This window comes from Pezoporus occidentalis, unplaced genomic scaffold (genome assembly GCF_034315485.1).
Source record: "Pezoporus occidentalis ecotype Australia unplaced genomic scaffold, CSIRO_AGI_Poc_V1 ctg563, whole genome shotgun sequence".
Lineage (NCBI taxonomy): Eukaryota > Metazoa > Chordata > Aves > Psittaciformes > Psittacidae > Pezoporus > Pezoporus occidentalis.
Window position 1 is genome coordinate 33,682 of NW_026915903.1, and position 13,045 is coordinate 46,726.

A 13,045-nucleotide genomic window follows, 5' to 3' on the forward strand; every position below is an offset into this window, starting at 1 on the left:
GTTATGCTGCAATATCTTCTGTTTCCTCCATAAATCTGGTGTCTATTAAATCATCTGATGACCTGATAGATTCAAATGATTACGTTCCTCCTTCTTGGTGCTTTAGTTCACACGTCTCAAGGAGTGTGAGCTGGATTCTGTCAGCCCATGCATCAGCATCAATTTGAACTCGCTTCCAAGTGAAGATTCTTTTATTATTAGCAACAGAGCCAGGAAAGACACAGCTTGAATATTAGGTCCCAGATGGAGTCAAAGTTGGCAGGCGGAAAAGCCAGCTTTCTGCTTCCAATCTGAACACACTCAATGCAGAGCCATTGAGTGGCAATAAGGACAAAGCCCCACGATGCCATTTGACACTTTGCAGCACATTGTTGTCCTTTTTAACTGACAAATACCCCCACACAGTGCCACCAACTGCTGACTAGAACCTATTTATACCATCCAGACCTGTTTTGCAGAGGATACAGCCAGCACATTACGAGACACCCTCTCAACCCAAAGGAATATTATCAGCTTCCACTATTTCACACTTCAGGACATAGTTTCTTCCTCCTGTTCAGAGTTCCCTCGCAGCACAAGCACAGGGAAGAGTTGGCCAGCTTTGAGAGAATGGCAGTAGTATAATTTTAGTCTCATTGTTTCTAGCTGCTGTTTCAGGCTGTGATAGTGATGGATGCTGTTACATTTTTAATTGGAAGACATTTCATCCCAGAGCTCACACGGAGCTTGCACAAAACAGACCTGATATTGCTGGATTCTACTACAGCAAAGATCATAAACAGCCTCTGGCTACACTCGGGCAGAAAACGTGCAGTACGTCCTTCCACAAAGGCTGAATACACAATCTCCCCCTCCCCATGCAGTATCTCATCTCCACCATTCAGCATATACAAATCACAGTTGCAATGCCAAAGAATGAAATCCTCAGCAATGGGACTGCCCAAAGCCTAAAGCCTTTGCAAAGAGCTGCTCCACAGCACTGCTCATTCATGTGAGAGATTCACATTCACAAAGCCCACAAAAAGCTCTGGAGGAGGCACCAGCTTCTGCCCAAGGTCCTGTGGCACAAAGGAGCTGGTCTGGGCCACAGCACACGTCAACACCAGCATCTTGCTGTCCCAGTAAGGTGCTGCTGTTCAGAGTAATTGCATTTGCTCAGTATGGCTGAACTGGGAGCAGAAGGCATGCCTTAAGAGGAGGCTAATATAAATACCATCCTGAGTGCTGTGCATCTCTCAGTAATAATCTCATAAAGAGCCATGTAACAAAATCAAGACAGCCAGCATGGAAACCTCCAGATGCTTAAAGGCAACACCTCAGCATGCACAGCAAAGGCAGCAGATTGCCTGCGGCCTTCCTGCTGCTCTGCTCCTCTTCTATTCCATCACTGCTGATCAGCAGCGCCCATCGATCACCGGTTGAGACAGAACTGTGCTGTCCCAGCAGCGTGTTGAGTTACTTCTGGGCCTTCCAAGAGACAGTCTATTAGTGGTTTAATATCAGATAATAAACCCTCCAGCAGGCAAGCTCATCTGCTTTGCAAGGAGAGGGAGAACAGGCTCTGCACTCAGACTCCTGCTGCCCCATCTCACCTCAAAGCGCCTGCAACAAGGAGATGTGAAGCAAACATCTTCATTCCGCACGTTAGGAGGAGCTGGACTTTACAGACACAACATTGGCAGCATGTGAAACTGCCCTTAGAACAAGGAAATGAGTCTTTTTTCAGAGGGGCCTCTTCAACTTACTGTGTGCGATTCACTGGTTTAAAAGCCAACAGCCACTATGTGCTCATAACCCCCCGCACTTGTCAACCGATGTCACCTCTTTCACTACCAGGCTCTCTGCAAACAAAGCCTCCTGTGCTAGAAGTCACTACACCAGCATTAAGAACATGATACTAACTAGGAAAGATCAGTTATTGACAACAAAGCCCCAACAATGGGCATGCACCAACCCACAGCTTAACAGCCCATCAGAAAAGAGACATTCCTTCCTGCTGGAATTGCTGTGTATGGATGACTCTGTTAATGGAGACAGCATTATTGAGTTAGTGCACCCAGGCAATAGCAGGCTCTGTTCCAAGCTTCACTGCTTATCCTTTGGACAAATTACTTTGATTCTCTGTGCCTCAGTCACTGCACATCCAGGACAGTGACAAACTTCACCTGCTTTTTAAAGCTACTTCTTCCTGTAAGGGCAAAGTAATAAAGCACATGAACCACATGTACTGGACCTGCATTTTATTTCTTTAAAATCACATTAGCCAAAAGTATCACCAAAAAATGACTATGATAAAAATATAGCACAATTTCCTCTATGAACAAACGTAGTTTGCTCTCTGAATTCCACCTGTAAACACCTAAAAGGTTTATAAGGCCTGTGCAGGAAGAGCAGATCACCCTGTATCTCTTAAATAAATCCTCCAAAGAATTTGGAATTCCTATGCTCTGTTAGGAAAGGAGATGGAGGCAGCACGGAGACCAGAGGTTGCTGTTGGACTGCTTAGCTTAAAGGAACACAAGGTCACAGTGTCCTGGGCAGTTCCAGGAAGCAGGAAGTGCAAGGGGAGAGCCTCACAATAACACAGCAGGAAAGGAAGCTCCATCCAGCAGGTACAGAATAAACCAAAGGTAAAAACGTCGCAGGCGATTCTCCAAGAAAAATTACAAATGAAACAAGTAAAACCAATGAAAACAAACTTCAGGTCCGGAAAGAACAACAAAACAAGACAAGACCAAACCAAACCAGGTAAAGCACCAGCTATAAACTACCACAACCCTGTCAGATGGAGGGGGAGAGCAGCCACAGGCTAGCTTTACAGTTTAAAACTTCCATGTTAGCCAAAGGAATCCAACTCCCTGTAGGAGACTCAATGCCAAGGTTTGGGACCAAGCTTTAAAGAAGTCTTTCCCCTCCGAAGCACGTTTTCCAGTGTCCATCATTGAAATGTTACATCCTCACCTGCACTGTGCAGTCTTGAACACCATGTTTGTTACTTACTCGGCGAGGAGGTTGTTTTCAATTCAAAGAACACCACTGATGCCAAAATCCTACACAAACCAGGTCGCATTTAAGCATTTCAAAACAGTTCCAAATGTTTCTAACACATAGAAACTTCCATAGGCCTTGTTAAAAACAGATATTAAAACAACTTAAGATACAAACCATTCAAAACCAGAACCATTAACAACAGCTCTAAACGCAGAACAAGAACCAGCACAGTCCCTCAGCAGCAAAATCAAACATGACAAGGCTGTGACAGGGCAACACTGGAAGTGGTCAGGACTGCTCTGGAAATAGTGGTGCTTGGCCAAGTTCTTGCTCACCCTCTGTGCAAGGCTGTACCTTTGGGTGGGTTTCTTGTTGGACCCTGGGTCATTTCTGCAAAAGGTAAGTAAAACAGTTAAAACACACACAACAGGAGCATAATGAGAGGCTGGGACAGCATCTTCTCTGACAAAGCCTGCCCCTTTATTTGGGGCTTGCAGCTGGTACCTAATGTTCTTGTTAGGAGGTTTGAGATGGGAAACTACATTCTAAGCAAGCACCTTGGTAAGTAACAACACACCAGTTTAAAGACTGTCCTCTGAGCTGCCCTGTGCTTTAATACTTGGTCTGCTAAGCTCTTCCTCCCTGGCCCAGTGGAGAAGGCTGAAGGCTCAACTACACAGCAGCCTAAAGCAGCAGCAGGTTGTTCTCACCAAGTGCTATACACGTTGAACACTCATTTGCTCCACCTAAGCACATTCTGATTTAACAAGACAAAACCCCACAAACTTGAAGCAGTTCTAGAGCAACAAGATTCAAAAGCAAATTACATTTCAAGGAGCTTGGTTATCTCCAGGCCTCAGAGTGTTACAAAGCTTTTCCACATCATTAGAGGCTGCTTTGCTCCTCCTGCATTTTGAAAAGCAACCCTGCTACCTCATTGCTTCGTTATTCATACGCAAGCACCAGCATCACTCAGAAAATGGCATTTCTAAACTGCAGACCCATCTGAAGGAGCACAAACTACAAAACCACTCTCAGGACAGTTGGTTTGGAGCATCTGGCCGGCACACTGAGAGCTTTATTTCTACAGCAGTTCTCAGCAAGAGCAGCCGCTGACCAGACAGGTCTCAAGCCAGCAAAGCAACTTGTTCACGCCAACAACTGGGGAGAGATACCTGGATTACATCTCACATCTACTTACTATGAATTCAGAAAGGCTGTGTCCTGCCTGGATCATACAGACTGCTTCCAAGAGGCCTTTAGAGTTACATGGGTCACACAGCAACCAACCCTTACTCATGACTCAAGCACTCCAGTACTATTGGTCTTACAGCTCTGTGTACACAAAACAAGCACCCCTACTCAAAAGAGCAGCTCTGGAGGCCTCACACAGTGAACTTTTGGTAAGAGATGGTTCAGCAGAATGCAAGAATCCTTGAGTTTATAGCATAAAATATTAAACAACCAGTAACTCCAAGCTCACTGGCGCGTTCTTCCAGAACAGGTACTACAGCTCAGGGAAAGGCACCTTCCCTGCAATACTGCCCTGCAAGTCCACTCTCTCAGGGTGCTCTCAGTGCAGAACAGGGTGTTTGTCCTTGCCCGGTCAAAACTCCATGTGATGAATGGAATCATGGTTCTGTGTAACGCTGCTTCCTTCGCAGGAAACAGAGTCATTTGAGCAAGTCCAGGTCTCCTTCATAAACTGCAGTTCTCAGCTTTTAGTTACCCAAAGAGATAACTTCTTGTCAAAAGAAAGACACTTCTAGCAGAGATTTCTTGAGAAACCCATGGCTTTGGGCTGCGTTGTTCAGGAGGGAAGCACCCCAGGGCAGCCCACAAAGGACAAGCTCTCCCTTGTCACGCGCCAGTTCACAGTGTCTGCAATGAGCTGATGCAAGATGTGACGAGGAGAAATCACAGCTTTCCACAAATTCCCAGCCTTCCTACATGCCATCCCCCTCCTCATCTCTGAGTCACAGCTGAAGTGGGTGCACCCTTCACCCCTGCAAGGGAGGGAAGATAAGGAGTTGTGCAAACCACCGCCATGACTCACAAGGACTTGAGCTCCTCTATGAGAAGCAAAGTCCCAGGAGCAGACTAATGCTGTCAAATACTTGGAGAGCCTTTATCTCAGTGCCTCAGGTAACTCTCTAACCCAGAGCTGGGTAGGAATCCTTATGGCCATTACACGTGAGAAAAGGAGACAATGACACCCTGGATAAACTGAACTGCCATGTAACAGACCTCAAAGCAATTTGGTTTTTCTCCTCAGGAACAGTGCATCCCACATCCTTCCACAACAGCTGAGACCAAACTACAGATTTAGAAGATCTCCAAGCAAGTTCCACTCTCATTTAGAAACTGGGAGCTCTGATTATCTCAGCAAAAGCACCTGCACACCAAAGCCATGGGGCTCACCACTAGAGAGGCCCCTGGACCTTCACTAGGGAGCACCTCACTCTGTGAGCAGCTAAATTCCTCCCATCACTCCCCACACCAGAAGGTTCCTTGCTTATCAGCTCCTACCCCACCCTTATCCCAAATCCCATCCAACATCCCCCTGAAACTTAAGAGTTTGTAGGTGGACTTCCCTTGCTTTGAAGTGAAATCTCCCTCCTGGGCTCAGCCATAAATGCAATTCCTCCTCTGTGTCAGCACAACTCAAGTCCTGTACCTTCCCTGCACGCTTTCTATCCCAGCAAAAGGGATTTGGGCAGCTAAAAACTCTGTTAAGATGAACGATTCTCCTCAGCCAGCTCAGTCCCAACCAGCAGAGCTCTTTCCAAGCAGAGCCTGCTAGCACAGTGTTCATTTGTATTTCACAGATTTCTTTCTCCATATGTTCTCTCACACTATTCTCCCTTTCCACCTCTTTAAACCTTGTGTGTTTGTGTTTTAAAAACACTGATCTTGGTTATTACACCAAGGCCAGATGGCCTGTGACTCTTTAGAAGGTATTTCCTCTTCCCCCTTTGATTCAAGAGGGATCCAAGAAAATAATTTATCAGTTTGTCAGCATCAGAAACCTCCATCAACCCAACCAAGCCTCGAGGAAAGCAGTGGCTGAAGGCCAGGCAGGAGCTTCCTCAGCTTCCCAGGTCCCTGGAGGTGCCCTCAAGAGTGGTCCTGCTCCAAACAACAGGAGAATACCTCGTCTGAGGAGCAGGTGGGGCAAGCACCATCCCACAGGCACAGCTACAGTGTTAGTGGCCTGGGAAAGCAGATCTCCTCAAGAGATCTCTTGGCCACAAGGGCGCTCAGGGGCTGAAGCAGCTTCCCTATGGAGCCAGGCTGAGAACACTGGGGCTGTTCAGCCTGGAGAAGAGAAGCTGTGTGGAGACCTCAGAGCAGCTTCCAGTGTCTGAAGGGGGAAACAAGGATGCTGGGGATGGACTCTTCATGAGGGACTGGAGTGATGGCACAAGGGGTGATGGGTTCAAACCGAAACAGGAAGTTCAGGTTGGAGATAAGGAAGAAGCTCTTCCCTGTGAGGGTGCTGAGGCGCTGGCACAGGGTGCCCAGAGAAGCTGCAGCTGCCCCATCCCTGGCAGTGTTCAAGGCCAGGTTGGACAGAGCCTTGGGTAACATGGTCTAGTGGAAGGTGTCCCTGCCCAAAGCAGGGGTTTGGAACTGGGTAATGTTAAGGTCCATTCTAACCCAAACCATTCTGTGATTCTAAATATAGATGTTTGGGTGAAAAGCAAGAGAGTTAAGAGAGGGAAATGCATTTTCTGTTTAGTTTGTCCTTCCCCTGCCCATTTAAAAATAGGCCTATCCAGCTACAAACACTGCTGAGAGCAAAGCGTGAACACACAGTGCCAGGAGACACAGTTACAAAAGCAGGAGCTTCATGAGTTCTGCAGCCTGATACAGAACCAGCCAGAACTGCCGAGGAGAATCTCATCAAGAAGGGTATGATTCCATTTACTGCTGGATAAAGGGCAATAATGAAGTGTGAAGCTAGCAAATGGTCAGCTGGCAGAAAGCTTTTGTGGTCAATTATCAGTTCCAGCCATGCATTTACAAGCAGATGCTCAAATCTCATCTCATTTTTCCGGCTGCTCCAACGCAGCCTCAGCAGCATTTAGATTCCTATGGGAAGCTGCAAATAAATCTATTAGATTAAGTCTCATCTAAAACTAGAGAGGAAGCCCAGCCAGAACCACAGGTTATCTCCCAACTCACTGGACGTGAGAAGTTTACTCTCAGTACAAAAGGATTTCTTCCCACTAGTTGATGTTCAAACACTGTCCATGTGCCTGCAGCTTTTAGCACACAATCACCCAACACATGTAAGCAAGCTGCATTTATAGAGAAAGGTGCCATGCAGGTAAGTGGAAAGACAAAACCTCTGTTGTAGCCAGCCTGTAATTCACCCAGACAACATATAAGCAAGAAGCAAGAGACAGGCTACAGGAAGAGATTACATGGAAGAGGGGACAGCAAGGTCAAGCACTACCATAAGACAAAGGCCAGGAGATTTGCAACACAAAACAGAGCTAAAGATTCGTAGCAATGTATTAGTTACTGCTTCCCAAAGGGAATTCCTTTGCTCATTTTCCTTTAGAAGTTCCTTGGGATCATTTTGCCTCTTCATCTCCCACGCAAGACACTGCTGCGGATCCAGGTGCCCAGAAGTGCCATACAGGGTCACAGTCAGCCCACTGAGGAGGTGTTCCAGTGGCAACTGGGAAAGCCTATGCTGTCTGTTGGGCTGAATTCCAAGCCTACAGCTATTTGGAATGAGAGGTTTGCACTAATAAGAAAATCAAATTGTGTGCATCACATACAACCTTCTTCCCCAGCAAAGCAGATCCCTGCTCCACTCTGCAGCCTCCTTCATTTGGAGCTTGATTTTCTGTGACTCATAACATAAGTCTTGCATTTTTAATTTGAAAGAAAGAGAAAACAGGCCATTTGAGCTCTCCTTGCACAGTCCCCTCTGCATTACTTATGCTGTATTCATAGTCTGGAAAGCAGCCCTGTGGCTATGCAGCTGCTCGTGCTGCCCAGATAAGTGCAGGCTCCGTGCACCCAGTCACAAAACTGTCAGCTCCTTCTACCTCAAGAAATGACAGTTATTGCACCCATGAACACTCAGAATAGCCATAGTGGGAGGCCAGCTTTGGAAGCTACCAGAACATCCCAGTTCTACCCATCAGCTCTTACCTGCTCTTTACAAACACCTTCCTTTCACCCTCTGCATTTGATGGCTCTTGCATGAGACTGTTGGGACAAGCAATGTTGAAGGTTTCACCAGTAAATCCAAATCTCTGTGCTTCAGCTAAAGATTCCCTGAGGTTGGGTTCATAGTTGTGAACTGACAAGAACAAGTTACCTCCCAACACAACCAGCCAGAGCTCAGCTCTGCTCTTCCAAGTAACACAGGCCTGTTTTGGGAGTATCCCTGATTTACTGCAGCAAGCCCTTTGGGTGATGTTTCCTAGCTATCCCTAACTATGAAACTCATCTGAATCAGTCCTAGAACAAGACTGATGGCTGAACAGGAGCTGGAAGTGCAGCAGTCTTTTATTTCCCTTTGAAAAACAAGTACATTCGAAATGTCAAAGCCTCCAAGTTCAGCAAGCCAGGGTGTCTACCCTCCATCACCAGCACAGCCTTACCCATGCCATCTGGGGGTTACCTGTTGCAGGAGCTGCAGCTTTCTTCATAGGGATGTGCACACTCTGGATAGAAAGGCTCAAACTCTGCTTCCAAAATGCATGCCCATTGTTTCAGGCTTTAAAAATAAAAGGGGGGGGGGGGGTATAGAAAATTTATCAAATTAGGTTACAGAAGACAGCACCCTGCAGAGCTACTGTAGACAAGAATTCTGATAGCTCTGTTCTGTGATTGCAAAAAAGGGAAAGTATTTATTTGAGTAAAGCTGCAAAGATAAAACACTGAGAGCAAGGCAGGAGTGGCAGCTGAGTGCCCCAGCACATTGCTGCCTGACCAACAAAGCAGGAACCTGCAGCGAGTCCCCAGAAGCAGCAGATTCTTCACGTTACTTCAGGCCACACTGGGAACAGCAACACAGAACGTCTGAGGACAGCAACCACAGGGAAGAACCGAAGTGACAAGGCCAGGCCCAGAAGCACCCGAGAGCAGAAGAAACCACCCCTGTGCAGTGCCCGGAGCTGCTCTACTGCTGCCACCTGCAGGAAACCACTGCAGGAGAGCAGCCAAGGAGCCAGCCCAAACAGCTCCTCTTCCACCCTGCACATCACTGCCCAGGACCCAGTTACCAACCTTCTTTCTCACTTGGACCAGCCCTATCTTCTTCCCCCTCTCATAGCATCTTACAGAGGAAAATAGTAAGTATTCCCCCTCTCCCCCATTTCAGTCCATCTGAAGGAATAAGGAAAAGGAAACACAAAACCAGCAGCACACAACCAACCAAACTGGTTTAGAAAACCACAGGGACATTTTGCAGGCTCTTAAGAAATTACCTTTCTTCCTCCTCCTGTGGCACAGGAATAACTTTGCCAGGCTCCTTCCCACTGGTTGCCTCTTCCTGCTCAATCTGGCCTCCAGCTGTACTGCCTGACTAGAAAGGTAAGAAAAAGGGGATTAACACCCAATTAAAAAATCATTTCATGTAAGTCTCGATTATACAGTTATAAAATCCCACTTGGAAAACCTTTCGTGTGTAAAAAAGCACATTTGTGTGCACATGGACACCACTGCAAATATCAAAGTGAAATGGGACTGAAAACCTTTTAGCTACGAGAATTAAGATGTGTGTTTACTTTCATGCTGTTTGATGGCTGCTCAGCTTCTGTGGAATCCTCCTCATCACCCTCTGGAAAGCTCAGTTTCCTTGAGAAACAGCTCTTGGTTGCTTTGGGAAGTCCTTGGCTCTCAGACCCAGAAGATGGTGTGGAACACATCAGCATCAGAGGCACTGAACCATCCTCAGCTGGACTGTGGTTGGCAGAGGGCATGCATCTTCCCTCGCCACCACCACAGAAGTCAGGCACGTGGCTGCTGGTAGAAGGAGTCTTCCTCAAGCTTTGCCAGCCATTGGACATCAGCTCCTCCAAGGAGGCTTCAAGATCACAGCTATGAGCAGTTTTATCATTGCTGACTGCTTCTAAAGCTTCTTTTTCAGCTTCCTCCAAACAGCTGTCCTCCAGAAGCTCATCCACATCACCAGCATCGATTGGGCTAAGATTCAGAAGCTCCTGGATGTCAAGGTCAAAGAGTATGTGAGTTACTTGGGTTGACTGCTGGAGGTTCTCATCCAAACCAGCACTTTCAGTCAGAAGGCTGGGATAACCTTTAGAACTGACTGAAGAAGACTCTCTGGACAGAGGTTCATTTGGGTTCTCTGTGATCACACCTTCCCTCATGGCTGATGCCCCACTGCCCCTGCTGCTCTCATCCTTTTCACTCTCTGCATCCACACTTTGGCTCAGCGCTGTCTTTCTAGTTAGGTACTGCTCAGAATCCACACAATCATCTGCCAAGATTTCCTGGATCTCTTCCTCAGTGAAATTGAAAGGAGAATTCCCTTCTTCACTGTCTGACAGCTCCAACAAGGCATCATCTGGCTCACTACCACCAAAACATCTGCTGGTGTCTAAAGAAATGGCCACATCATCATAATTCGATGCAGAAGAACTGGCAACAGGGTTGTTGTGGCCAGCATTATCCAGAAAACAAGGGGATCCCTGAAAGCAGGCAGAGCCTGGGGAACAGAGCAGCGGTTCCCTTGCTGGGTCTGGAGTGCTACAGTCATGACCCAGCACACAGGTTTTCTTTGCTGACTGCAGGGCCTGAACCTGCTCTGAGGAACCCAACAGCCTTTTGGCTCTGGGAACTGTACTGTCACCAGTGGGCTTAAATTCATGATAAAGACAAACGCCAGAGGAGTGAGGGGAATGGTCGTCCATGTTGCTGCTAGTTCCTGTGTCTCAGTGACCCTGTGCCTTCTGCTTACAGCTCTAGAAGCTCATTCTCAGGTTCACGTGATGCTGGTGTCCTTTGATCAGCCTTCAGAAATCAGCAGGAGTCAGCTCCAACCTGCCAGGAAAACCAACATCTTAAAGAAAAGAACCTCAAGTGTTTTCCAAAGCAGCAGTGATGTGAAGGGGGAAGCAAAGCCACCAGCTGAGGCACAATGTTAACTCACAACTTCCAGTACCTCTGCTCCAGACCATTTTAGGTCTTAACACCACACAATAACAACCAGTCCCTCATTCCCTAGGTGTTCTCACACACAAGGCCGTTTGGCTTTCTCAAGCAGGACTAACACAAGCCCTCATCACTAACACAGTCCCTGCCATCTCCTCCGGAGCTGCTGTAAATCAGTCACTCCAATACCAGCATTCACAGGGTACCTTCTTTACGACCTCACATTTAAAGTGCAGAGCATCCTTGAGGTGTTAAACACAGCTTCAGAGATGCTCCCAGGGCCTCAACCCCACCACCCCCCCAGTGATACCAAACAAAGAAAGTCTTTTTTTGGGTTAGGAAAAACTGAGCAAGCAAAGTAACTGCCAGGGAGCTCTGAGGACATTCAGCAGCTCTTAGTCACTACCACGCTCATACACAGCATGTTTTCTAGTGAGAGATGAGAAGATAAAGAAGCTGCCCGTAAAATTCCATAGTTTAGAAGCATTTACAAACAAAACCTGTTTTCCTCCTAGAGAGGACTCACACTAACATCAATCTTTTGCCTTGGATGCCCTGCATTTGACTCTCACCCAGCAGGAGAATCTGGGCTAAGAAAAGGTTATTTCCTGTCCTCTTTGACCAAGGGATTTAAAGGAAAATCCCTCTTGTCTTTCCACTGCCTTCAAAACAAGGGGGGGGGGGGGAATAAACACCAGGGAGTTCTGCTGCTTCCTCCTCATTCTGCCCAACCAATAAAAATCAGCACTGTCAGGGTAATGCTTTCACCACAGTGAAGGAAGAAAATACCTAGGGAATCAGCTACACACATACAAAACCTACGCAAGAACACACAGAGCCATGAACAGCCCTCACAGGGCTTGTCTGGAGTTCTGCAATTTAGCTCCAAGTGCTTCAAAAGACAAATAGAAGTAAATGAAACCTGGATCGGGTCCCAGAGTGCAGCAGGATCTAGCTCCAAACTGATAAGGACCTGAAAAGAACCAAAACGCTTTAAGCCTTTTAGCTGGAACAAAAAGTACATCTGGGGATGTTTACACACTCCGCTTGCAGACAGGGAACTGGTTTCTCTACTGCTGTGACCTTCCCAAGTCACCTAAACGCAGCCTACGCGGGGGCTGTACTTCCAGGCCGACATCAGCTGATTCAGAAGCAGAACTCTGGTAACGGTGATTCACGAGCCCAGACAGAGCCCCCTGCCATTCCCAATGGGTGCAATTCAGGGGCTGTTTGAGGGGTTTTAAACTCTCAGTAACACTTTAACAGCTCGGAAACTGATGGAAGACAAAGCTGCCCCTCTCACCCCACCCCTCACTCCAGCACTGGTGCTTGCACAGTCACATCGTGCTGGAGCCAGCGCATCCCCACTGCTATGGATGTGCTCTTCTCCCAGGGCTGCCAAAGGAAGGCTCCTTGGAAAGTTGTGTTTTATCATAGAACATTAGACTGGGTTGGAAGGGACCTTAAAGCTCCTCCAGCTCCAACCCCTGCCACGGGCAGGGACCCCTTCCACTAGAGCAGCTTGCTCCAAGCCCCTGTGTCCAACCTGGCCTTGAACACTGCCAGGGATGGGGCAGCCACAGCTTCTCTGGGCACCCTGTGCCAGCGCCTCAGCACCCTCACAGGGAAGAGCTTCTGCCTAAGAGCTCATCTCAGCCTCCCCTCGGGCAGGTTCAAGCCATTCCCCTTGGCCTGTCCCTACATCCCTTGCCCAAAGCCCCTCTCCAGGCTCCCCGCAGCCCCTTCAGGTGTTTCTGTGGGTGCCTTCAACGAACACCAAGACCCAAAGACAACGATACCGAGACACCCCCGCCTGCACCGCCCTCTGCAGCCACGGCTCCGCTCACACCCGTTACGGGACCGCCCCTCGGCCCGCGGGCACCGCCCCGGCACCGCCCAACCGGCGCCTCAG

The 13,045-nt window shown here is 47.8% G+C and overlaps 1 protein-coding gene across 8 annotated transcripts in view; it reads right to left on the minus strand.

Annotated features, from left to right (window-relative positions):
• LOC134173897 (S100P-binding protein-like) overlaps window positions 1-13,023 on the minus strand; it is a 26,239-nt gene extending 13,216 nt beyond the window's left edge. The window contains exons 1-6 of one of the 8 annotated variants that reach the window (XM_062638371.1): window positions 12,056-12,336; window positions 9,747-11,022; window positions 9,447-9,544; window positions 8,639-8,734; window positions 8,164-8,220; window positions 3,327-3,381 (exon numbers count right to left, since the gene is read on the minus strand). In XM_062638371.1, coding sequence (XP_062494355.1) covers window positions 3,327-3,381; window positions 8,164-8,220; window positions 8,639-8,734; window positions 9,447-9,544; window positions 9,747-10,892 — 1,452 coding nt within the window. In that variant the 5' untranslated portion in view covers window positions 10,893-11,022; window positions 12,056-12,336. The other 7 variants (XM_062638366.1, XM_062638365.1, XM_062638367.1 and 4 more) reach the window with 7 other exon arrangements.
• Between the last annotated feature and the right edge of the window lie 22 nt (window positions 13,024-13,045).